This window comes from Strongylocentrotus purpuratus, unplaced genomic scaffold (assembly GCF_000002235.5).
Source record: "Strongylocentrotus purpuratus isolate Spur 01 unplaced genomic scaffold, Spur_5.0 spur5_scaffold_10, whole genome shotgun sequence".
Lineage (NCBI taxonomy): Eukaryota > Metazoa > Echinodermata > Echinoidea > Camarodonta > Strongylocentrotidae > Strongylocentrotus > Strongylocentrotus purpuratus.
In genome coordinates this window covers 16,816,573-16,844,053 of record NW_022145595.1, presented here as the reverse complement: position 1 = coordinate 16,844,053, position 27,481 = coordinate 16,816,573, and the positions used below count along the sequence as shown (strand labels likewise).

The window sequence follows — 27,481 nt, the reverse complement described above, 5'->3', positions numbered from 1 at the left end:
TTTTCAATCCTATATCATTACTTTTCTTGAATACTACCAAAATGTATATATATTTTGGTAATGTTTATTTTTAAAGTATGTTCGCAATGTGTTATGCATACACCTTATTATGATGACAATAACTCACTTGAACTTCGTTAACGCTATTTATCATAATTATGATTCTCTCTCTCTCTCTCTCTCTCTCTCCCATTTATTGTGATCTTAGAGTGGGTGGATCCAAACAGATGACGAAGAATACATCATAGAACCTCTGGAAGCCGAGGACCAATCAGCGTACAACATGACTGATGGACACCTCCACGTCATGTACAGGAGGCGGGACTTCAGGTCAGACACGGTCGGATTGGGCGCCGCTAATGGAGGTAAAGATAGGCCCCGCCTACAGGTCAAGCCCCTCTCATTTAGTTATTTGTTTTTCCTAAGAAGTAATTTCTAGACAAACGGGACCACTCCCCCCCCCCCCCCCCCCATAAAAGATACGTTTCCTAGTAAAATGGAAGTGGTTGGATTGTTCACAATCTATCAAAAGCATTGGTTAAAGACATTTCATACGAAACTAATTTGCATCTTGCTTTTTCAGGTCGTTTATACATGAAAAAAGTAATTCATTAATTATTGTACCTTCATATTGATAGCAACTGTTTAAAATATTCTCATGCAGGTCTACTTTGCAGTCAGTTTAGAATTGTATTATTTCGGGATCGTTATAATGACATAACTTACTTTAAAAAAAACGATCAGTAGATGCAATCGTGAATTGAGAATAATAATGTTAGTATGTAGCCTTCATGATCATGGTTCTAGTGCCATAAGAAATAAAGGAAAATGAGTTTTTCAATGATGAAGGACACTCTGTTTTTTTCTTCCTTCTATCTATTTATTTAGCCAAGAAGCAATAATTATTCTTTCATACATTTTTCATTTTATTAAAATATTTGAGGAGTTATATTATAATGTGATGCGCGCTTTTCAAGAACGGCATATTATTATTTTTTTAATCATTATTATTATTATTATTGTTCTTTGTTTTTTGTTATTTTTTGTTATTGTTATCATCACTACAATCCCTCTCCACAAATTCAGCATCCTTCAGCACGAACCTCGTCAATGACACTACTGCTGACCTACCTTTCTTCGACGACGACGAGGAAGACGATCTCATGGACGACCAGGAGACCGACCCATCGACGTCGGCGCATCGGGCAAAGCGGCGAGCGAGTCGGTATGCGGCTGGGAGACAGAACTACGTGGAGACGATGATCACCGTGGACGCGGCCATGCACTCTTTTCACGGGGAGTCGTCGGTGAACATTTATGTCATCACGATGCTTCATATTGTAAGAATTTTTTTTAGATATTTTTTTTTTGTCGTTGCAATATGGGGGCAAATAAGCGCCAGGAAACAGCGCAGAAAAACATGAAAAAGGAGAGAGGGCTTTAATAAATGGTCAACTTTCTTGAGACAATATAATTGATTTAGCGTGTTTAGGCTCAAACGTTAACTAACCTTTTGTTATGTGCATGATTTTAAATGCAATATCAAAATCGGTGAGAGAAATTTAGCGACAACATTGCAGATCGAAGAAAGCAGATTTACTCTTTTTTTTGTGTAGTACTGGTAACTGGTAAATAATACCTTGTCCTTCAGTATGAAAGTTTTATCAGAGAATGTTTAAAGTTATGAATAATATATTTCCCTTGTCATGGCACTCCTGTTCATATTATGAATATTTATTTATTTGGATAATTTTTTTATAACTTGTTTTTTATTTTTATCATTGTTTTTATTTTGTTTGTGACCGTGTAATAAGAAAAGTTTCCTTTTAGTAACGAAGAGGTAGCTCTTTGGGTTTTAGATGGGATGGTAGCGCATTATAGCAGGGGCGGATCTAGCTTTTTGCTAAGGGGGGGGGGTTGACCAAAATAATGACGATGCAGAGCATCGTCCACGAGTCGCGTAGCGGCGAGCCGATTTTTTTTGGGGTGTTTATTTGAACCCCGTAAGTGATGTTTTCCTGGCATCTATTAACACAATGGAGACCATAAAAAGCAGTGCATGATAACGTCTTTTTAAATCAAGTAACAGCTTAATACACAGTTATATCCAGCCTTTTTATCATGTGTTTGGTTAAGTTACCAGATGAGTTGAATATCTTCTCACAATATTTGCACTTGAATGGGTTTCTCTCCAGCGTGCGTTCTTTTTTCTTTCTTTTTTTTTTTTTTTTTTTCTTTCTTTTTTTTTTTTTTTTTTTTTTGGGGGGGGGCCGCCCAAGGGGGGGGGGGGTTGAACCCCCTAAACCCCCCCCCCGTAGATCCGCGCCTGTATAGGGAGGTTAGCCAGAGTCCCTTTAAGTATGAAAAGGGACAGTAAGTACACGACACAACATGCAATTGGATTCTCCGAATACTTATAACTTAATCTGAAGATCCCCTCTTGTGAATCCCACTCATATGCATGAACATTCGGGAGAGAGACGAGTCGAACGGCTGCGAAGAAAGCCTCTCTCACACTGCGAATTTTCCCGAACTCCTTTTTGAGTTTTAGTGGATCAGCAAGAGACACATCGTTAAAATAGTTAACACGAGTTACACCGAGCTATGCCGAAGTTTATGAGTTTTTCACGAGGTAACTCGGTGCTTAGTTTTGATTGGGTGTAAATCTTCCTTAAGCTTCGGATGCCTTCAAGTTGAAGGCTCTCCGCACGAAACGCTTTACGTATTTTTTAACATGTTGCGAAATGCTCATTAAGATTCTTAGCGAGGTATGCCGAGTTCTTTCGGTAGTTCTTCATAGTGATCCCGAGTTGTTTCTCCGAAACCTTCTCAGGTTTTGAAGGGCAATTACGTGTTTCTTTAGTTCTTCATGAGCTATGACAAATAAATTCTGTCTTCTTTCCGAGGAGAGCCAAATTTTTCCGAGTTATTCCGACGCTCCCATTCTCTTTAAGCAGTGCCGAGCTATCCTGGGTTGTTTTGCGAGTTCTTCGGGAGTTTCGCCAACTTTTTTAGAGTCGCTCGAATTCTTTCCGTATTACAAGTAATGCCGAGCCATCCCGAGGCCATTTCCGAGGGGGGGGGGGGGTTCCGGAGTTATGCCGAGCGAGATCGTGGCTCATCTCGGCACTTCGAGTATGACAGGGGTTTGGAATTGGAGCGTCTTCGTGACGAGTGCCGTGACATAAATGTTCATCATTATCCTGTAATTTTGGAAGCAGGTGCTCCCGAAGGCTTCAATGAAACTGTTAATATATTGAATTTGTATACCACGGTGAACCTAATGACGAACTGCTATAGCTGCTGACCGAAATCCTCCCTAGCTCGTCTCTAACCGTCGCCAGGCGGTGCGGTGAACATGAGTAAAATATATATATAGATACCTACGATAGGTAATCTCCGTTTTCAAGGTTATCAAGACTCAAATAAAGCATGGAATGTATGTTGGAGCAGGGAGTTGAAATGGAAACAGTAAATTGATTGACGACAACATCAGGTTAAATAGACCCGCCGTGATGACCACAAACTGCTGCAAATTCGTAGAATATTATTTGTATTACGTATTATGTGCCTTCACTTTTATTTGTACACGGCCTATCACAAGCAAACATGAAGCAACTGTTCTGGGGAGGACGGTGTCTGTGTATACCCCCCCCCCCCCAACCCCGGTTGCCCCCGTCCAGTAGCGTATACGCAGGATTTTTTCAGGGGGGGGGTTAATTTTTTTTAATCGGGCCGAAAACGACTCAGCCAGCCGCTGAACAAGCGGCGGGGGGGGGGGGGGGGGGGGTAAAGAGGATTTTTTTTTTTTTTGTCTAAAAAAAATCGCAACGACTCAGCCAACCGCTGAATAAGCGGGGGGGGGGGGGATATAAGAGGACATTTTTTTTTTTTGGTCTCGAAATTTGAAAATTTGACATTTTGCTCCGTGGGGGGGGGGGGGGGAGGTCACCTTTTATAAGTCAGCCATTGGCACTTTTTTTTGTAATTATAAAAAATAATAAAAACAAATTAAAAAATCACAAAGGGGGGGGGGTTGCTCCAAGATACACACATAAACAAAAAAACTGAAGGGGTTAACCCCCCCCCCCCCCCTGCGTACGCGCCTGCCCCCGTCTTTGAACTTAAAACAGATTACGGCAGGGGTTTTGGAATCGACTTCTGATTCTCACAGACATGGACATGTCGACAATCATCTTATAATGTGATTTAGAAATCGGGTAGCCTCATTTTCTTTATATAATGGATGATGCGTTTTCCCCTTCGAAGGAAACGATTCATCTGAACATAAACGTTTATGATCTGAAGAAGAAAACATGTGCAGATGTGGTCGCTCCTGATGTAAAGGGCAAATGTTACTGGCTTTAAATTCATAATTAAGTTTTATGACTACAGTAATTTGAACAAACATTAAATGAGGGGTAAATTACTGATAATTGTAACAACTGCAACATTGCCAATTGAGATGGATGCTTAATTGACACATGAAGATACATGGTTTTTCATGATAGAACTCAAGAAGTTCGTTGATGCGGTTTAAAGCGTCCTCTGAAGAGTCTTAAAGTAGTCACCCGAAGAATCAAATGTGTTTTGAATTAGTGCAGAATTCATATCATTGCGAAGAGGAAGCCTTACTGATCAAATATAACAACTTCCCTTTTCAAAGTATGTTTGGGGCCCGCAGTAATCATCTCTCAAAATCATTAAATTTGAGATCCAGATTTTCTGCCTCCAGCCGTCCTCCGTAGAGCGTCAAGATTCGTGACGTCACATGCGAGACACAGCTAGCCACAAAATTGCATTTTACGCCTTTCCGTGATATCTATATGATTTTTCAGCAAATTATTCGTGTTTGTCAAGAGAAAATCTTTCTATCCATATATAATTCGTCCATAATTATCAGTTGTCGTGATTTTTTTTTTCGGTCACTACTTTAATTGACACATGAAGGTAGGTGGGTTTTTCATGATAGAACTCAAGAAGTTCGCTGATGCGGTTTGAAGCGTCCTCTGAAGAGTCATAACTGCCAAAAGGAGTTCTGATGCTCATCGCTCATTCTCGTCACTTCATTGATAATAGCTCGGTCGAATGTCTATCATCAACTCAAAAGTGGGTTCTTATCCATGTCATGATCATCTAATCACACTTGCAGTACAGAAGACGAAAGATTTTTAGGGAGACAGTGCTGGATAAGTTGAAGCAGTGGTCAGGTGTCTAGTTGTGTGAGAGTGTGGCAGGGGATGCAATCATCTTCTCGCCACCTTGCCTTTAAATTCTCTCTCTCTCTCTATATATATATATATATATATATATATATATATATATATATATATATATATATATATATATTGGATAAGGCAGACCAATGGAGCATGGTTGCAACTCCGAGTTTCACGCCTTGCGAGCGATCATCAGGCAACTGGTAGCATGCCTTATCCAATATATATTTTGCTCTGCCCATAAGCATTGAGCACTGTATGGAGGAATAGACCAAATCTAAGTATATATATTTATATATATATATATATATATATATATATATATATATATATATCTTTATTTATTTATTTCTCTGTCTATCTTTCTGTCTCTCCCTCGTTCCCCTTTTTTTTTTATCTCTCTATCTGTCTTTTCTCTATCTCTCTCTCCCTCTCTTTCTCTCTCTCTCTCTCTCTCTTTGTCTCCCTCTCTCTCTCTCTCTCTCTCTCTCTATCTCTCTCCCTCTCTCTGTCTCTTTCTCTCTCTCTCTCTCTCTATCTCTCTCTCTCTCTCTATTTGAGTAGGGGCACGTACTCTCTGTCTATACGCCACTGAGCACGAAATTCAATAGACTGAGCGAGGAGTGGGGCATGGATGGGGGGAGGGGGCGTCATAAGTCGGACAGTGAAGATGATCCATACCCCGCATTCCTGAAGGTTCTCAGTGGGTGATAACCGTATCAATCAACCGTCACAGACCTGCAGTGGCGTAGCCCCAAGGAGGGGATATGAGGGGGCACAAGGGACAAAAAAGGAAGAAAATACGATAGATTGGGAGGAGGGAGCTATAGAAGATACTGAGTGTACTGTAAACATGCACATTTTGGTTTAGCTGCAAAATACCCTACCAAATCTTATTAGTTCGAGTTTGGATTGGTTTTGGGTTAGGATTAAACTTCGGGTGTAAGATTAGGCCCTGAGGTGTCTCAGCGTTTGGGGTACTTGTATAGTGGGTTATTGTCCGGTTGTTCCTCAATGTTCACACTTTCCCCTTCGCCGTCGATGCTTTGATCGTTCACCCTTGCACCAAGTAAAATCAGCCCGCCTCTCCCCCAGCCCCCCCCCCCCCCCACCAAAAAAAAAAGAAGATCCACGCTTCGCCTCTGCAGACCTGCAGAACATACCACGAATGATATGCGAGGAAGGTCATGTCGTATGTTATGAGCCGATAATTGGACTCAGACGATTTAATTACCCCCTCTCTCTTACAACTATGTCAATCGCGAGAGGGAGGTTTGCATACCCTGTTAAGGAACGGCTGGTTGAAGATCGCGAACAGAGGAGCTGAGATGGGTGGTGGACTAGTGGTTGATTTTAATGCCGTCCTCCCGAACCCCCCCCCCCCCCCCCCCCGCCCTCAAAAAAAAATAACACAAATTGAAAATAAACTTTGTTCTTCATTCACAGACTTGTCCTGATTTTCTCTAAATATATTTTTCAAATATATTTTTCTATATATATATTATATATAATTTTTTATCGGGGGAGGGGGGTATGTGTCTGTGTGTATGTGCATGTACAATAACTATCCTTGCTTATACAACGCCTAACACTTACTTTATCAGAAGTCTCTAAGCGCTCTACAATAATGTAATATATATATATTGCATTGGAGATGTTGCAAAGCTTTTACAAGATTCAAGCTCATAATCATGTTATTGCATGACTATGGTTTTATTTTGATTCACAATTTACTGACTTAAATTGTTTTTTAACTCTTCAGGTAAACACAGCGTACGATCACCCTTCATTGGAAGCTAACATCCAGTTTGTTGTAGTCCGAATCGTTCTCCTAAACAGACAACAGGTGAGATCACCCCCCCCCCTCTTAACTATTTGTCCCCCCTTTACCCCACTCCCCTTCGCTCCCCTTTACCCCCTCCCCTCCTTCCACTCCACTTTCTACCTCTTCCCTCTCCCTTCTCTCCCCTTTCCCTGCCCATTTACTCTCACCCCTTTTCCCCTTCTAATTTTCAGGCAGGAAGCCTTGTCCCAATCAAAGAATGTAGTATACATAATTATTGTATTTAGTCGATAGCCCTACCCCCTCACCCCACTCCCCCCCCCCCCCCCCCCCCCCCCCCCCACCTCAAAAAAAAGAAAAGAAAAAGGAGTAGGCATATATAGAGAAGAATGTTTCATTATCATTTTTGGTGTTGTTAGTATTTCCAATGTACTTATAGTTCTTAACGTTGCGAATATAATGACGATTCTTCTTGGACTTGCCCCATTCATGTACAATCATATAATTATCTCATATTTATTTTTTTCATTTTCACCAACCGTCATATATTAACCTATTCCCACTGAAACAAGTGTAATGACGTATTGTTGCTTTTAATGATTACTGCTGCTGCTGATGCTGCTGATGATAATGATGATTATGATGATTACGATGATGATGATGATGATGATGATGGTGATGATGATGATGATGATTATGATGATGATGGTGATGATGATGAAGATGATGATGATGATGACGTTCAAAATATGATTATCCTCTCTCATTCCTTCCTCAGTCCAAATACATGGTAGTAGAGAACAACGCTCCGGCCAGCTTGACCAACGTGTGTCGATGGGCCGCTACCCAGACCACGCGTGATGACTCGGCCCCAGAGCATCACGACCATGCCATCTTCATCACCAAAGAAAACTTCGGTCCAGCCGGTAAGTGTCCTCAGGTTAATATCGAGATAGATGCAGATACGTGCGATGCAGATAAGTGCGCAGAGAGATTTCAAACGAAAAAATATTAGAGGAGTGTGGCTGTTTGAAGTACTTTTTTTCTTTGAACTTTGAACTCTTCCAACGTCATGACAATGTCATCTCCATCACCAAAATAAAAACTTCGCCCGGCTGGTAGATTTCAGTTGCCATGGTGGTAGCTGAAATGATAGGTGCAAAGATGTTTCAAAACGAACTTAAAAGGTTACAAGGATCGAATCGATGTTGGTCGGGAGTTGGGGATATTATATATATTGCATGTGCTGCATTGCAATGCGAAAGGTACCGGTGTTTTACTTCCGGACACGCCCCCATTTGTTATTATGAGCACACTACACCAACACACATCCAGGATTGGTGGCAGCAGAGGGATATCGAGGAGAGTATAATTTTGATACTATAAATAGATAGATCAGTCTTCAGGCTATCTCAGCTTATTGATAGCTGATTTCTAACGGAAAAAATAGCTGTTTTAAATTGATAATTGCTCACAAGATTATTTTAATAAGTAAGGATATAGAGGAATATCAAAATATGATTAAAAGATTTATGAATTTCAAGTAGGGGCGTATTCTTCAGGAAGTCTAGACAGATTGCGCCATATTCCACTTTTCAGAATCTTATGCTTACTTGATATTTCTAAAGAAAATTTAAACCTGTAGGTGTTTTAAAAATTCAGTTTCCATGAAAGCAAGAACAGTTCGAGAACTTAATGATCAATCAATCAATCGATTTGTAAGAAGAGCTATATTATCACCGTGAAGAAGAGACAGCTGCAATGTATCAGCCAATGAAATATGGTAACATCAAATGGCCTTGTTTATTATTACTTTTACGGGTAGCCGCAGGAATGAAATAAATATTATCTTGTCGTCAATGCGTAACTATTTTAACGTCATGATAGATTGACCACCCCCTACCAGCCTCAGTTTCTTTAATGTCGATGTTTACTTTCACAGCACGTTGAATGTTTCCCCAGTAAACATGCTCGCAAGATGGATAGCGGCTGCTGCAAGAAATGCTTTCCTTGTTAGCATTGTACAATGGTTGTACAAGATGTGACAGCATGGATTTTAAGTAGTTATTGAAGACGATTTATGTAGTTGTTGGGAAGAAGATTCCACTTCCATATAAGTGATTTACATTTGAACGATTCAAGAGAACGATTAAAAGTCCGGACGTCGATAATCTCTACACTTTCCAAACTTACTGTACGCCTAGCTTATTCATTTTTCTGCCCATTCTTCAAACTGCTCTTCTCCATTCTAAATTTGTTCTCACCTCAGTCTTCCACTTTTCCATTTTTACTGCTTTCTCTTCTTTCTCCTCGTGTTTTATATCTTTTGTCTTATTCTTTGTCATCATCTCCTCTGTACGTATTTATTTTGTCTTACCGTTTTATAATGTTCTCCGTCTTCTCGTCTCGCCTCTCTCATTTTTCTTTTGCATAATTATCTCCACTTTATTATTATTTCCTGTCATTATCCTTTTTCAGTTAATTGATTGATTGAATGTTGAATTACAGTGAATCAACATCATGAAAAGTACAAAATATAATAAAATGTTACCTGAAAGATTATCATAACCAACAAAAATAAAGGCTTCGATTACTTCTTATTATATTTTAATCATCACTTTTTCTGTCAATCTCTTAAATCTCCCCAGGCTATGCCCCTGTGACTGGTATGTGCGCCATTACGAGGAGCTGTTCTCTCAATAAAGATGAGGGTCTTTTATCATCCTTTGTGATCGCTCACGAGTCTGGTCACGTGTAAGCTTTTATCCTATAGTATTCCATTTTTAAATCAATTTGTAATATTTGAGAATTGTTTTAATTGTAAAATTATATGATAGTTTATCGAGTATTGAATACTATAGAAACCAAGATATTAGTTAATTTGCCCCTAAAATGTATGTGCTTCTTTAGTATAAATCTATCTACCTAATCAAACGTGGGGCATATTTACAAAGCCATCAGAGGCTTCTTTTTGTTTAGTTTTCTTTTTTCATTTATATGTAAATTGTAAAGTGAAACATTTATTTTGTATACATTACCGATGATATTGATTCCTCTGTATTTTCATTGTTTTGTTGTACAGTATGAACACTTGCTGGATATTAACTTTGATTTAATTTTTATGAAAATGAAATAAATAAACGATTGCTTTATTTACCAAACGTTATACAACTTTCGAAACGTCAAGTCAGGATAAAAAATAATCCACTTGAGACTACTAGATAAGTATTTTATTATAGTATTCATGCATAATGTATGTAACATTTTATTTCACTCTAAGGTAAATCAAAAGCAGTCGTTCATTTTTGTTTGGTGTTAACGCGATGCATTTTGTCCACAGATCTAATGATTTACCTTTGAAAGTTGAATGAAGGGGGTATTTACATACTAACAATAGAGTTCCTTCATCGCAGTGTTCCAAAGACATTTGAATAATTCGAAACCAAAACTCCACGATAAGGAAACATTTCTATTAAAGTGCGATGAGCACCTTTTTTTTTGTTAAGAAAGAATTCTATGTGAAGGGACTCTAAACAAAAATATCACTGAGTTTCAGAAACTTTTTTTCTATAATCAGTGACATTTTTGTCAGTGTAAGCACCACTTTCGTCACTTTCCCGCCATTTTCTGCCCTCAAATCTTTACAAAAGTTTTGGCATGGAGCACGACGGTCAAGGAAATACGTGCGAAGACGACGCGACGCGAGGCTCTATCATGGCCCCCGTAGTCATATCGACCTACATTCACTACTTCTGGTCGAAGTGTAGTCGGGGCGAGCTACAGCGGTACCTGTCGTGAGTATCTTCCTCCTTTTTTACCCCCTCTCTCTTCTTCCCTCCACTCCTCCACGGTCCGTCTTCTTCTTCTTGTAATCCGTAGTTTCGGGATGGAACACGATGGCGTGGGCAACTCCTGTAAGCGCGACCAGTTACGCGGCTCAATCATGTCGCCGGTTGTCCGGGCCACATACACCCGATACTTCTGGTCGGTTTGCAGCCAGTACGAGCTTCACCGGTATCTCCAGTGAGTAGGTTCGGCTTTGTAGATCCGGTTTGCCATGTGGATCCGGTTTACGTTTCATTCGGGTTTCGTCTCATCCGACTCACCCTCGCATCCGACTTATTCGCCCATCTGATTTTGTTTTTCTTTCGATTTTCTTTTGCATCCTTTCTTGTTTCCTTCATTTTTTTTATTCATTATTAAACATTTCTTTTGAGCATGTTGACTGGTGCTGTTGATTTCTTTAATTGATTAATATCTAGTGATTCCTGATTTCTTTGTGTTGAATGAGTCTGTTTGTCCCTGTTTGTGGCTCCTTCTATCCGTCTCTCTGTCTCGTTTTGTTTTTTAAACCTTTTTATTATATTAGAATTTAGTTTTTTTTTTTTTTTTGGGGGGGGGCATTTTGTGAAAGTTATTTTCAGCACTTGTATTGTTCATTTTATTCTTTGTTGATCAGTTATCTTGTTCTTCGTGTCGTGTTCAATTGTGAAGTTCGATTGATTGACATTGTTGTCGTAGTTGTAAAAATTTTCACATTTCTTTCTGAAACCACTAATTTGTTTGTTGATCTGTTTCCATTCTCCATGGTCACTTCATGTTTATAAATGTGTAGTTTGATTAATACCTGGCATTCTTGTAAGTTGTCTTTTATAGTCATGATTTTTATACTTTTGATTTCGTTTGTGTGGGTCATATTAATTCGGTTTCTGTGACTCTTATTCCGTAATGATATTCGTCATCGTCGTCACTGTCATTCTCGTGCACCGTCATCATCTTTTCTGTTTCTGTCTTGTTCTCGTCTTATATTTTTGGGTGATTTGTTTTTCTTTCCTGTTCCATTTTCCCTTCTTAATCTAACATCTGTATGAGTATGCATGAATATGGATATATTTTTAACATTTAACAGGAGAACGTTATATAATAATAATAATTTTACATTAAAGGGATAACTCTTAAGTCTACTCATAATGAATAAACCACGACATGGTAACATTTTAAATCACATACTTCATTTCTCGAAAAATAATTTCACGGTAAAAGCATGAAAATATATTAAATAACCCAATGATTTATTTTACCGAATGTAAATCGTATCTTGTCATTGATTCTTTAAAAAACATATCATATAAACGTAATTTCTTGTAAAAATATGTAAACCACACACATTCTCTCATCATTAAGTAATCAAGCAAAGATATCTTTGTATTTCTTTCAGTTCAGCAACATGAATTACCCACCAATTTTAAGATGTTATGCTGAAAAGTAACACACATAGTAAAAGCATTGATACAACAAAGTTGAATGTTTTGTTATGTGGCTTAAACACTCATTTTGAACGCTCTCACTATCCACTATCTTTACATCGGATATCCATACTCGATTCCCTTTTCTAGTCGGTACTACTGCTTGTGGGATGATCCATTCGACGGTGGATATCCGGAGGTTCGGCAATATCCCGGTCAGCGTTATACAATGGACGAACAATGTCGGTTTGATTTCGGGTACGGTTACCGCACGTGTACCGCGGTAAGTGATAGTCCTTAGATGCAGTATTCATTTACCCTTTAACTTGGTGGGTTTGCTTTGTTATTGTATTTTATTGTGATTGGAAGTATAGAGGGTTCATTGATAGAGTTGAGACGTTCGTTACAGTTTTCTTCAAAAATTTAAGAATAGGTGTCGAAACGAAGATTCAGATTCAGATCATGAAATTGCATAATCAAGTGCACAAGAATTGTGCGTATATTTCTATGAATGCATCAAATCCGTGAGGAAAATTTTTGAAATAATGAAAAAGTCAAGTGCATGTCCTATGAAAGAAAAGTTAAAGAAGTATAATGGATGACTGTCAAAGAAATTGATATGTTTTGGTACAATATTTTGTTTTATTTTTCAAACTGCATGGATTTTTATGTTAATTGTTTTACCTTTTCTCCATTGTAATACAATTCGATGCAGTTTTATTACAATCCTTGTCAAGAGTTATGGTGCATGCATCCAACAAGTTACAACTGCCGTACTCGAAACGGTCCTCCGCTTGACGGGACCGCCTGTGGTCCGGGCATGGTAAGGAGTAGTGTACCGTCTAATAGGGGACATTTCCAAAAGGAGATAGGGTTTGTTTTTCTTTCCTTAAAAAAAAGCTTTGAAACTGAATGATAAGTGAAATTATTGATTTGGGAGTGGGGGGTTAACTTTCAATTGACTTTCCATCAGAATTGAAATAGTGAGCTACGTGGGCTCGCTAGGCATTGCCATGTCTGCGTTTATTCATTCACGAATTAAAGGAAAACATATCCTATCTCCATTAAGGGGTTCACTCTGTCAACTAACCCACTTTCCACTTTCCTCATCTTTCATTCCAGCTTTAACATTCTCTCTATCATTTCAAAACAGTTCGACGATTACGACAAATGCGATCAACTGTGGTGTATGCACTACCGCAAAAGATATGTATGTCGGACTAAGAAAGGTCCGCCGTTAGACGGCACAGAATGTGGGCCGGGGATGGTAAGAATAGAGCGGGGTTTCCCGACTAGCTCGAGGGGGCGCCCAATATCCGGTGACGATGTGGTTTTCAGAGAAGCTTTTAATATAATAACGCCTCGTGCGCTCTGCAATCCGATTACGAATTTAGCTGAAGCGAAATATATTTCAGGTACAGCTGATTGACAGCGTCAAATCTTTACGGACCTGTATGATGCCTTAAATCGGATCTTAAGTTGGGTATCAAGAAGTATGTCAGGGTTTCTTTCATGCATCCGATGAGCGTTAAGCACCGTTTCAAAACGCCAAGATAGTAAAGTTATTAGGTAGGCGTGTTATTGTTAGAACGTGGGTTGCTAGAACAGTTTAAAGAAGGATCTTCAACACCAACAGCAAATGATATATTCCGACAATCAAAAGGAACAGGGCCTATTTTTTCAAAATATTTGCCGATAAGGTTAAGATCGGGCCCATCGAAACTGTGGATAAAACCATAGAAACGAAATTGATAGTAAAAATTGTAGTCAAAGTCATTTTCAGACAAGAGATTGGACAATTTTGAGGTATAAATCTGAAAGTGGAGGCCACTAAAAGTAAAACTGCAAGGTCAATATCAGCACTGTCTTACAGTAAATCTCGTCACAAAACCGTTACAAAATTTGGTTTTTACATAATCTCTTTATTTGCCTTTTATCACGTTCTGTAAAATAATATTATCTTTCCAATAAATGCTAAGAGGGGCGATTACTTACCAGCGTAAGTAGATAAATCGGTGGAGCGAAATGAATAAATCGGATGCGTTCATAATGGCTTCTGAAGTCCACATTGTCTCCGAGTGGTCCGTTTCTTGCACGTGTGACTCTTGCACGTGTGGTTCTTGCACGCGTGGTTCTTGCACGTGTGGTCCTTGCACCTTGAAACCGCTTTACACGTGACTTATCATCTTGAGAACTCTCCTTAGAGGCACACAGGGTGAAGAATGCAAAATTCAATTGTCTCAAATTTGTTATCACTCACATCTATTTAAAGAGGATGTAGTTAAAAACAAATAGCATGGATATGATGACATTTTTAAAATGGTAAATGAATTCTTATAAATCACAGTAGATATTTGTTCGTGCATGTTGTACAAATCTTGCATTTTTGATGAATTATGCATGTTTCTGGAGACTTTTGTCTTCGTGAAGTTCTAAATGATATAATTTGCTCGTGGGGTAGGCTTTTTTATTTCAAATAAACAACTCTACATTTTGTTTTCTTTTTTGTTACCACCAAAAGAATGCAAATCAACATAAAAATAAATGAGTGATCTTACAAGTAGCCAAAATCAACTTTCTTATGGCGATGGTTTCTGTTGTGGCTTGATGAAACGCAGACTCTGATTGGCTAGTCAGTAGTATGATAGGAGACATGCGATTGGCTGTAACTTTCAACCAATCGCATCTATCACTCACCGGGGTCCGTGTGAATGGTTTTACGAATGCGCATCAGCGGTATTCTTGTTTTGTATTGTCTGTTTAAAGTTGCTGCTGCACTTTACAAGAATCTAAGCTTTGAACTGTGTCTTTCTTTTCTTCTTACTAACCCTGAAATGTAGCCGTTTTGTTTCATCCATTCCACTTTTGAATTACATTACCAATGCGGACAAGTTTTGTAGATCTATTTACGTAAGACTTTGAACGTGCCAATTGTATTACTCACTTTGTAGGTGTAATAGTTTTTATAGTTAGTATTGCACTTTGTATTCAATAAAGACTAAATATGTTTTTATAGTTTTTTGAGTGTTTTTGCATCGTTCTATTTCTTTTTTTCGCCGAGTTTAAGAAAAATTGTATCTTATTCTTTTGGGATGATAAAAGTCCAGTGCGGAATGTAACTTGCAAATGTAGGCCAATAACATATGATTAGTGTTTGTTTTAAAGATTTGTATATCAGTCCAATTCTAAGCGTTACGTGGGAGAACCGTGAAAACTGATAATCCCCAACGTCATATATGGGAATTGGGAAAGGAAGAAACAAAATCCTCTTGTTTGTCGAATGCCTTTGAAGCTTACATTCTTACGGCTTACAATCAGATGACGAAAATATAATTTTGGCTATTCAAATCTGGCTGGGACAACAGAATTCTAATAAAGGCGGATCCAGGCCTATCAGAAAAGGGGTACAACATTTTTATCAGGCTAATTTCACCTCTGAGATCTCTCTCGCTATCTCTCTCTCTCTCTTTCTCTCTCTCTCTCTCTCTCTCTCTCTTCCTCTCTCTCTCTCTCTCTTTCTCTTTCTCTCTCTTCTCAGCGATCCGAAAGGGGGGCGCCAGCCATACTTACCGTTAAAAAATGCTGGTTTTATTTTATTCTCTCTTTTTTGTTTCCTTTCCTCAAAGGAAGGGATGGCGATCCCCTCGTTCTAACTTCTTTGCCTTATTTCTAACTTTGTCTCTAGAATTTATAGTTAAAATCAAACGTTTGACACCTTCTGCATCTCAAATCTTTTCCTTTTACCTTCCTTTCCACTCCCTGTATAGTGGTGTGTGCAGGGTACATGTAGGTATTCGCAGAATCAAATAGACGGACATTGGAACGCCTGGAGCGGATGGTCAGAGTGCTCGTATAGCTGCGGTAGAGGCACCCAGTACAGGACTAGACAATGCGACAACCCAAGGTAAATTGATTTATTGATTGTTTAACTAAATTGAATATTGGATGTTTGATTGATTGATTGATTGATTGATTGCTAAAATTTGATTATAATTGAAGGGTGGATGATTGGTTCAGTGACTGATTTATTGATGATAATAATTTGCTTGCTTGATCGACTGATTGAGTGGTCGGTCGATCGAGTGATTCCTCAATTGATCAACGATTGGGTGGTCGATGATTGATTTATCGATTGTTTAGTTGAATGGTTGAATGATTGTTCATTTGATTGATTGATTGAATGATTGATTGATCGTAAGAATTAATGATTGAGTTATGATTTAGCTGTGATTTAGTAGTTTAATAATTGATAATTGATTATTACTGATGGATGGCTGATTGGTTCAGTGAATGATTGATGATGATGATTGATTGATTGCTTGCTTGAGTGATTGGTCGGTTGATTATCGATATTATTGGATCAATGATTGTATAAATTAATGATCGAGTGATGATTTAATAGTTTATTAATTGATAATTGAATATAATTGAAGGGTGGATGATTGGTTCAGTGACTGATTTATTTATTGATAATGATTGATTGCTTGATATGATTGATTGATTGGTTGGTTGATCGAGTGATTCTTCGGTTGATTAACGATAGGTTGGTTGATTATTGATTTATTTGAATGATTAATAATTGATTAATTGTTGGAATTAATAATTGAGTGATGATTTAGCAATTAATTAATTGATAATTGATTATTATTGATGGATGGCTGATTGATTTAGTGATTGATTGATTTATTGATGATGATTGATTGGGTTGATGATTGATTTATTTGACTGATTGATGATTGGTTGATTGATTGATGATTGATTGGTAGATTGATTAATTGGTTATTTGATTTATTGATGGGTCAGATGATTCATGATTTGTTAGTTGATTGATTGTTTGATTGATTGATTGGTCATTTGACTGACGATTGACTAGTTAATGATTGATTGATTGTTTGATTGGTCAGTTGACTCACGATTGTACATTTGCTGATTGATTGATTGATTGGTCGGCCCGACTAACGATTGTTTGATTGATTGATCGAATTCTTTGGTCGGTTGACTGACGATTGATCGGTTGATGATTGACTGATTGATAGAGTGAGTGATTGATGATTGATTAATTGATGATCGATGATCCAGCAATCGTAGATGACACCCTCCACCAACGGAATCATCCATTTTATTAGTCAATTATTTTACAGGAATAGCCGAAATGGACTTAATGACTATTTTATCTTTTTTTAAATTTCTTATTTAGACCGCAATATGGAGGACGAGACTGTTCGGGAAAAGGCGAAGGCGTTAGGCTATGCAACACACAGGTACTATAAAGCTACTTTTTTTTTCTTTCCGTGAAGTTTCTCAATGTATTATGAACAAAATATATAGTTTCACCCACTATATACTTACGTATCCATATTAAGGTAGATATTAATGGTAGATGTATGAAATTGCTATTTGTATGTCATCTTTATCATTCTCAGTTTAGAAAACGATCCTTCGTCTGAAGAAGAAGAAAAATCGCCTATCGTGCAGTCCCGTGCACAATTTTTTTTTTTTTTTTTTTTTTGGGGGGGGGTGGTTACGAAATTGCAATCCCGATGTATGAAATCTTTTGTGATCAAAATGGAAAAGCATTACATTGATGCCGAAAATGTGATCAATTATTTGTTCTGTTCATCTCTTTCTTACGTGATTCGCATCAGGAATGCTCCAATGGACCCTTCGACAAGCGAGCCGAGCAGTGTACAAACTTTTTCAGCAATTGGAACTTCATGAACCAGAGACACACTTGGTTACCTTACGAGAACAGAAACAGTGAGTGTTGTACCATTTACTGATATCACGTTCATTTTAATTTTTGATGAGTTTTTGACAGGAGTTAAACAAATAATGTCTTTCGGAAATGTTTTATAGTATTAACCACATTTCTCTGTTTTGTATGTTTTACAAAGTATTTTTAGTCTACATTAACATGTATGCCCATGTTATCTATCTAGACTAGAGGGTGACAATGTCCAAGAAAGAACAGTTATATTCTTTCTGTGGACTCTTCGACTTTATATCTCACTTCACGACTTTATATCTCACTTCACGACTTTATATCTCACTTCACGACTTTACATCTCACTTCACGACTTTACATCTCACTTCACGACTTTACATCTCACTTCACGACTTTATATCTCACTTCACGACTTTATATCTCACTTCACTTTACATCTCACTTCACGACTTTATATCTCACTTCACGACTTTATATCTCACTTCACGACTTTATATTTCGCTTCACGATTAAAAAGTCTGACTTTCTCCTCCCAACCTTTCAGGAACATTACGTTGCCGGTTAACCTGTGTATCAGAGGAAACCAATGAAGTAGCGATGTCCGACTATAACGTGACGGACGGGACACCAGCCTCTTACGATAACCCGGAAGAAATCTGTGTCAATGGAAAGAAAATTGTAAGTTGCAATTATAACAGAAACTATATAGAAAAATAGGGTGGCGAGAGGGGGTGACAGGAACAAAAAGAAGAGAGAAATTTGTTTTCCATACCTTATTCATTATTATAGTTAATAAGAAGTGGCAACCCTGAGGCCAAAAGGGAGCTCCACTTAAAGACATCATATGATTAAGGTGTAGGTATCCTACCAGAAAAGGGGTCACTGTGATTTAAGAGAAATAATCTCCTGCCTCGAGAAAGTCCCGGGAAAGGTTGTAAGCTTGCCTATATTAGCGGAGTCAGTAACTGACAATGGTGATGAAATTAATGATTCAAATGATTTTATTTCTCATGCAAAACATAATACAATGAATTAGTTTATATCAAAAAAAATACACTGAAGCAACAAATATAATGGTAATAGCACGAGAAAAGAGGAACTAACTAGGAGCAGAGCTTGTTGAAGTATTAGTTCCTCAGAGGCTGTTTTACAATATACTTAGAAAATCAATCAATTTAAAAAATATGTAGCAAAGAAATTATGATTTCTTTGGGGGAATGAAGGAAAATAGTAGAAGGCAAAAAAGAAAGAAAGGTAGAAGAGGAAAATTAATGATTGCAAAAGCTCTAGCAAAAGGAGGTTAGATCAAGTCATTTTTTCATACCAAAATGTATTTCACAAAATATGTGATATATCAAGCCTATTTGTTTTGATAAATATGAAGACTCCTCTTATTCGTATTTCTCCGTTTTGTCTTGAAGCCGATAGGTTGTAACGAGGTGATATCATCGAAGCTTCAATGGGATAGGTGCGGGGTGTGCGGCGGTGACGCGTCAACCTGCAAGCGAGTCACCTTCGATATCAACGATGACGCTTCCAGCAAGAAAAGTAAGTCGTCGTCGGCTTCGTGGCAAGTGTTCCCTTCCCCGAAAATTATGGGGCAACCATCAGCTCATAACCAGGCAACAAGCAATTATATTTATGATTTGTATATCTTATATGATATATTTTTGATGACGGGTAAAATTGTCCCAATTATGAATGTCTATATTTTCGCTCACTTGCAAAATTGAACAATTTGAAATAACAGGCAACAAATTGAGGCAACCGTCACATTGTATTCGAGTATAGCAACCTGTGTTTTTGTGTAATTTTTACATCTTATCTGATATTTTTTGAACAACGGAATTACAATACCACCATCATTAACTTTTGGGCGTCTCCTTCCCAAGCGAAATCATGCCCCTAAATTCAAGGAGAAACTGATAGATCCTCAATGTGCCTGAAGACTATCGGATTTATTAAGTTCCTCAAAATTATCCATACAAAGACGTTTTAACTTTTTATCTCTTTGTGCCCTCTCCTATTTTATCTCGTAACAGGATACAAAAAGGTTTTAACACTCTCCCCGGCTTTACGAAAATTGGATGTAAAGAAAACAGTGGCTTCTACCCATTTTCTAGGTAAGTAATGGTCTGAACTATAGTGTCATGAGAATGCGAACAAAATAATAACGCAACATGAAGCCATGATATTCATTTCCGTTTTTAATTTCCTACGGTATTAGTTGAACGTTTTTTTTATTGTTTTTTACTTCAAAATAGAAACCGAGTTGTTGATGTTGTTGTTGGTTTTAATGGCGTTTCCATCGTTGTTGTTGGATGATTTTCGCCATATTATTATATTGAGTTTTGTTTTGAATTGTTATGTTGAGTGTTCTTTGTGGATGTACCGGTGTATGAATTAGGAAGGGAGAGTCTGTGACGTTTTAATAACATGTCTGCTGTTAACAGTTACATTATACGAAGAGTAATTGTTCTATATTATTATTCTATTCCCCCCACAGCATTAAAAAGCGCGGAAACGGGAAAATATATATTGAACCCCGGGAGGCGGCGCTCTGAACCGCATGATTTTATCGTCGACGGTGCAAGGTTTACATATGATATCAGCGGTAGTCGTGAGAGGCTTGTTAGTAAAGGACCAATAGGAAAGGAGCTTCATTTGATGGTATGTAAATAATGTACTAAGCGTGTCACATAAGTTAATTTATCTCAGTGCTCATTGGCTAATCAGAAATGTGTGTACGATCTTATGCAACATTGCATCAACATGCTGAATAGTGATTGTGATTATGATGAAGGCGGTTCACATTATTATGCCAAAAACTGAAATGATTGGATTTATTCCCCGCCATGTGTCCTGTATGTTACGTCGTTTATCTGATTATTTAATTTTTTTTCAAGGTAACTTTTGATGTGACAATTTTTCAATGGTAGTGAATCAAGAAAGAATCATTTTGAATCAAATTTGAAAGGTTTCTTTTTATTTTGAATGTTCCTCTTTACATGCTTTCTTTTGTTATATTAGTATGTGACAATTTTTTTTAATAGTAAAAGACTTTTGTTACCGGACATTGTGCAGAATCGCCAAAATGATGATAATAATTATTTGAAAAGGTTTAAGAAGGAATAAAACATTTCTCGTTCGTTATAGGTTTACATCACGCGAGACGACAGTACATTAAACTACACGGCGTCTTATTACGAAACGATACCGTCAACGACCATGGCGCCGACCACAGCGATCACGACACGACCAGTGACGACCCCGCGGGAGAATAACCATATCGCTCAAGTGGTTACGGAGGCCGATCCCACCTATGAATGGAGAGAGATTGGATGGACCAAGTGCAACAGGAAGTGTGGAGGAGGTAAGGGATTGTGATGATGATGACGATGATGATGATAGTGGTGGTGATGATGAAAATGATAGTGGTTATAGTGGTGATGGTAATGGTGATGGTGATGATGATGATGGCGATAATAATATTGTTAATGGTAGTGGTAATGATGATAAGGCATAAAAAGAGGTTGTATTGCCCTTTGCGACCGACCCAAAAATTTTGAAATCTACGGTTGGCTTTAAAAAATAAAAACGAAATATTACCGATTTTAGAACAAAAATATTTAATGAATTAAAAAAAACGAGAAATATCAGTCCAAAGAGGGAGAACAAAAAATATTCCGACCGACCGACCCTTCTTTTGGCACCTAAAGGGCGATACAACATTTTTTTTGTTTTAGGCCTAATGATGATGGTGTTAGTGGTGGTAATGATGAGAATGATGATAATGATGGTGTTGGTGGTGGTGATAATAATTCTGGTGGTGATGGTGGTGATGATGATGGTGTGAATATGTTGATAATATCGAGCAAAGACGAGACCGAGGAGAAAAAGAATGCTGTGTTGATGGCAATGATGACAATAATTGAAATGATGATGCGCTTGATGATGACGATGATGAAAAATAAGTGAATTCCCTTTTCTTTTGTCGTCAGGTTACACCTTCTTCAGACATCAATGTTATGTTGGTGGCACCGAAGAAACAGTGAAGAAGGATAAATGTGGCAAGGAAAGCTATAATCCGAAAGGGAAACGCAAGCGATGTAATACCCATGAATGCGGGACGATCCCGGGTGCCGAGACGAACGTTGATATATCCACGGAAAGGGAGACAACTACACATAGAGAAACAACGACGGTCGTAGCCACAACACCACCTACCACTACCACACCGCCAACAACTACACCACCCACGACAACAGCACCTACCACAACAGCACCTACCACAACCCGTCCCACTACAACACAGCCCACTACCACTCAAGCAACAACCACGGAACCTACAACAACGCGCCCTACCACTACACTGCCTCCCACAACTACACCGCCTCCCACAACTACACCAGTACCAGCAAGGTATTGATATAGTTATATTTTGTTGTAATAATTGTTTGCCATCATTGTTGCTCTCGGGATGATAAGGGTTTTGTGGTATAAGTTTTGGTGTATGTTTTGTCTGACTATATTACGATCACACCGTTTTCCTACCAAGCCTAAGTGATACTTGATACTTGATGAGGTAATCCCTGCAGCAGCTTTTCTAAGCTATACTGGGATGGGATGTGTTGTGACAGCAGGTGAAGGTGCAGACAACAAAAAAGTGTACAATTTTTTTATACAGTAAAATAGTGACGTGCAAGTAAAAAAATCATGCTGCTATATGATGATGATGATGATGATGATGATGATGGTGATGATAGTGGTGATGCAGATGATATTAAAGAAGATGATGTTGATGACTATAATAGAGGATGATGACAGTAGTGGTGATGATGATGCTTATGATGGTGGTTATGATGACAAATTAACAGTACAGTTGATACGAACATGCAGTAAACACGTTTCACTCCGTCTCCGACCTAAAGACGACAAAATCAGTTTGAAATTAATGAAAGTATTATCATTTAATAATGCGATAGTATGTTTTTAATATTAATAATATTCAGCTTTTATATAGCGCTTAATACAATCATCTCGGACGTCTCTAAGCGCTTTTACAGAAATATTATATATCTAATGTCTCCTTCCGATGTTTCCTTCCCAGTTATGAATGGAAGATTCGAGAATGGGAAAACTGTTCCGAAGCTTGTGGCATCAACGGTTTCCGAAGACGAGACATCCACTGTATTCAGACATTAGCTGGCGCGAGGAGCAAAGTGGACCCCTCATTGTGCCCCTCCCCGCAACCAGTGGACCATGAGGAGTGCAATCGGGAGGCCTGCCCGGCTAGATGGATCACAGAGTCGTGGTCAGAGGTGAGTAGGGAGAAGATGGAATTAGAAAGTAATGCCTGTTTCGTACGCGGCGTGTTTTCAGTTGCGTTATTTCCTGTGCTAATCAAGCTTTTGAAGAAAAGGACCACAAACCCACATTTGCCTGTCATTTAAGGCAAGGCTTGCGTCTTTAATTTTGCCACTATTTTATGTATGTCACTCTTACATGGCAAGTCCAAAACAAAACCGCTCAAGTCACTGACGCAGTCCCAATGAAATGACGCCGCTTGTATGCAATGGGCCTTACTGATTGTTGCACACGAGGCGTTATTTGTTGACTAGGATTACGTCAGCGTCTAGCACCATCTTTGATGCGCCATGAATAAAGGTGACTTTGTACATGCTGATCGCTGCCATAGCTAGGCTTGATTATATAGCGCAGGTAATAATGCAATAAAAACGATAACCCACTATGCAAAGGACATTACTTTTTGTACAATTCGACCAGCGCCATTTCGCCAAGAAAAGGTTGAATAATTCATGAATAATATATGCAAAATCCTGAACTATATAATTAGCAGAATCTAAACACGTCATTGCGTATATATGAAACAAACTTTTGAATATTGAAATTTTATTTTTACCCATTTCCAGTGCTCGGCGAGCTGCGGTACCGGTACGAAGACACGCGCTGTGACCTGCGAGTCACTGGATGGTGAAGGGATGCCGGGAACGTTCCATTGCTTCGACGAAAGACCGCCCACATCAAAGTCATGCTCGATCCAAGATTGTGACCGTAAGTTGAAATTGGAAATGCATACTTGGAAAATGAAATTCTAAAGTTAGAATTTATATTCATAGGAAAATTGCATTGTGCAAATGAAAATGTGATATAAAAAGTTAAATTTAAAAATTGTAGTTGAAATTTGGAAATAGACAGTGATATATCAATGTCGATTTCCAATGAAACCGAAACTGAAATAGATAGTAGAAATGAAATTGGAATTAAACTGAAATAGTGAATTGGAAATTCAGTGAAACTGAATTTGAAAGTGTGAATTTGAAATGTATATATAAATTCAAAAGATGTATCTATTATCCATGTAGAAATTTGAAATGATGTACATAAAGACCACCCAAGGGGCAGAGAAAGCCGATATTTTTAAAGGTTGGTGACGTTTTCCAATAAGTGGGATCTCGATAATAGGAATATAGATAGTGGATTCTTGAGTTGTAGCGCTCATATCTGTCATATTTGACACTCGTGGCGCTCAAGCATTTCAAGGAACTAATTCCTACCGGGCAGTTGACAGTTGATCGTACAGGTGTTCACTAAAGTAGGTTTAACTGTATTTATATTATGTGCTTCATCTATTTTATTTGCTTCATATCTTATCCTCAGCTGGAAGCTGTGTTGCCATGGACTCGGTTATCTGCAAGCGTAAGAATTACCGTACCTACTGTAAGATGCCACGATACGAAGAACTTTGTTGTACCACGTGTGGCGAACAGAAGAAATTATTCCAACAGCAACGAGCACGTAACGCACGTCGACCACGGAACTAAACATCAATTGCCGGTTCAAACCAGGGGCACTTCACTTCACATGCGGGGGATCGTAGCGACTTAGCAGCGAAACGGCTGTGAGGAGTGGGGGTACACCCTACCCTAGTCCCGAAAAAAAAATGTTTTGTACCTTTGCAGTATTACCAAAAAAAGGCATTTTTATCAATATCTCTTGATTGGCAATTTCCTTAATTTGGGGAAAGAGAGGGGGAGAAACCATCCCTCATTGAACATTTCCTAATGAATGTGTCTCCCCCTCCCCTGTATCACCGCCCCTGGTTCGAACTCTGGCATAAACACTGGAAGATGTCATATTTTTTATGATACAGTGACTGGACGATATACTTGGATGTATTTATTGTACGAATCATTATGGGGAGTTCTCAAATTCCGGAATAGATGATTATAAGTATTATTAGATCATATGAGTACAATGAATTTTGATGGTACTTAAAGCTTGTTGATTTATGGCGATGACTGTGAATACATGTACTTACAGTAAAACAATGGTTATGTGTAGATAATAAAAATCAATTTTGCAAGAATGTAAAAACAGAGAGTGAGTAAGAGAGAGAGAGAGAGAGAGAGAGAGAGAGAGAGAGAGAGAGCAGGGAATGAAATGTGAGAGAAAAAGAGAGACATTGAGAAATTGCGAGGATTGCGAGGAAAACGTGATGAAGTGAAAGAGAAAGAGAGAGGGAGAGAGTGTGTGCTAGAGATAGGAAAAATGATACAAAATAAAAGACATATTAAAGTGTAAAATACTCGTTACCCTTATATCATTGGATCATAAAGTTAATACATTTAGAAATCTAACATAAAAAAAACGGGGAATATCGGAATATGTTTACATGGAGGAAAATGTGCACATCATCTATTTTGTTTATATGTCAAATCTTGTTCTTTTTATATCGTCGGGATGGAATTTGAATGCTGTAACATAGAACTCTCAAATTTGCTATGCCTTTTATGTCTGCATTTCAATCTTGTGTAGTCGGCCCACGTCTTACTTTTCCTTATTTTCAGGGAAATTGTTTGCTTCTTTCATTGAAATTCACTTCTAGTGTATATATGTACATACATGTATATAATTATTCTAAAGAAGCCTATCGGTTTTCATGTACTTAAAATATGAGACTCCTGTGGTGCTCTGTTTTTTATCATGGTCATGTGTGTGGTTTAGTATGTGTACCTTTAGTTGCCTCATTTAATATCACTCGGGTTTTTTAAATCAGGTCGATTTAAGGGTTTGCAACAGTAAAGCCTTTTCTTATCATCTGCCTATTTAAAAAAAGTAATGAGCCATTATTGTAATTTAACCAGATTTAAACTTAATAAAATGCCTTGATACAAAATTATTTCATTCACTCATGAGGAATAAATGTATGTCAATAGTCAGAATTCAAATTGCATATACATTTATCATGTGTTGCTAGGTAGGGCAAGCCTCAATTTTTTTCCTACCTAGCAACAACTTATTTGAGCAATTTGAATTCAGACTATTGAAATATATTTATTTGTAAAAGGCGAATGAAATAAGGCACTTTTCAAAAGCATATGCATTAAATTTGGTTACATTACAAAAATGGTCCATTACATGAGATTCAAGTAAACTATGTCAATTGACCTCTAAGCATGCTGAACAGTTGTAGTGCCTTTTCAAGGGATTTGAACCCGTACCTTATTATCAAGTCTGGTGACTAATACGCAAAAGACCACAAAACCTGTATGTGATCTTCAAAAATGATAAAGTCAAATTTCCAGATCGGATTCAGAAGAATTTGCGGGTAACCCTGCCAGCACGATTTACAGTTGAAGGTTCGTGGCTGGGATTTGAGCCCTGAATCCCATGATCCATAGTCAGATCAAAGTAATGACCAATTTTCTTAATTCTTTTTGTATGCATATCCGTGTAGTGTAAATTACAAACTTTTCTGGTGCTGGAATGGATGTTATATATTTATTATGAGATTACTGAATATTCTTCATATTACCAGAGAAATCTATTTTATAGCTCGTTCTAGAGCATGTATTTGTATCTCGTGCGTTAATTTTACTTCGCCTAAAACATCTTACTCTGCTATAGATAACAAAGCCAGGAAAAGTAAATGCTCCGGCAATAATAATACAAAAGTCCTGCCTTGTGATATGTGCTATGCCTTATATGCATGCAACCATCCTTTTGTACTAGAAAATGTAAATAAAGACAATGCTATTACATGTATATTTACGAGTCTCTGTAGCAATCTGTGATCTGGTTTCATTTTATCTCTACGTTATTTCCGGAATTACTTTACATTATATTGGGACAGTTATCTCCAGATTAAAGTTAAATTGCTTAATTATTTGCTTTTTATTCTTTTTTTTAAAAAGCATTAAGTAAAATCATCAGGTGAAAATGTAGACATACATGTAGTACAAAACCCATCCCCAATTCACATTGCATACAGCACAAACACCATCATCATTTCTGCTTGCAAACATAAATCTCAAACTCAACCAACAATCGTGTTCCTTTCACATGTTAGGGATGTATAGCTGAAGAATTTTTCCCTTACTTTGTGTTTGTTAACGTTTTCGGTTTGTTTAAGGTGTGGGGGGGGGAGTAGGGGGGTCGTCTAGTTTTTCCTCTCTTATCGATTCTCTACTCTGGCATTCTGTCT

General features: G+C 38.0%; 1 protein-coding gene across 3 annotated transcripts in view; it reads left to right on the top strand.

The window, feature by feature from the left end:
* The window catches only part of LOC579423 (A disintegrin and metalloproteinase with thrombospondin motifs 3), a 67,489-nt gene extending 40,447 nt beyond the window's left edge, over positions 1-27,042 (top strand). Inside the window, exons 4-23 of one of the 3 annotated variants that reach the window (XM_011679278.2) lie at positions 209-365; positions 1,081-1,340; positions 6,982-7,065; positions 7,781-7,928; positions 9,651-9,756; positions 10,653-10,796; positions 12,399-12,531; positions 13,402-13,515; positions 16,016-16,152; positions 17,446-17,509; positions 17,894-18,005; positions 18,518-18,651; positions 19,395-19,521; positions 20,016-20,096; positions 20,480-20,643; positions 21,130-21,346; positions 21,975-22,395; positions 23,084-23,294; positions 23,907-24,048; positions 24,655-27,042. In XM_011679278.2, the coding sequence (XP_011677580.2) occupies positions 209-365; positions 1,081-1,340; positions 6,982-7,065; positions 7,781-7,928; positions 9,651-9,756; positions 10,653-10,796; positions 12,399-12,531; positions 13,402-13,515; positions 16,016-16,152; positions 17,446-17,509; positions 17,894-18,005; positions 18,518-18,651; positions 19,395-19,521; positions 20,016-20,096; positions 20,480-20,643; positions 21,130-21,346; positions 21,975-22,395; positions 23,084-23,294; positions 23,907-24,048; positions 24,655-24,818 (3,120 nt within the window). In that variant the 3' untranslated portion in view covers positions 24,819-27,042. Of the gene's footprint in view, positions 1-208; positions 366-1,080; positions 1,341-6,981; positions 7,066-7,780; positions 7,929-9,650; positions 9,757-10,652; positions 10,797-10,881; positions 11,026-12,398; positions 12,532-12,963; positions 13,072-13,401; positions 13,516-16,015; positions 16,153-17,445; positions 17,510-17,893; positions 18,006-18,517; positions 18,652-19,394; positions 19,522-20,015; positions 20,097-20,479; positions 20,644-21,129; positions 21,347-21,974; positions 22,396-23,083; positions 23,295-23,906; positions 24,049-24,654 lie in introns of all 3 variants that reach the window. The other 2 variants (XM_011679285.2, XM_030979643.1) reach the window with 2 other exon arrangements.
* The last annotated feature ends 439 nt before the right edge of the window (positions 27,043-27,481 follow it).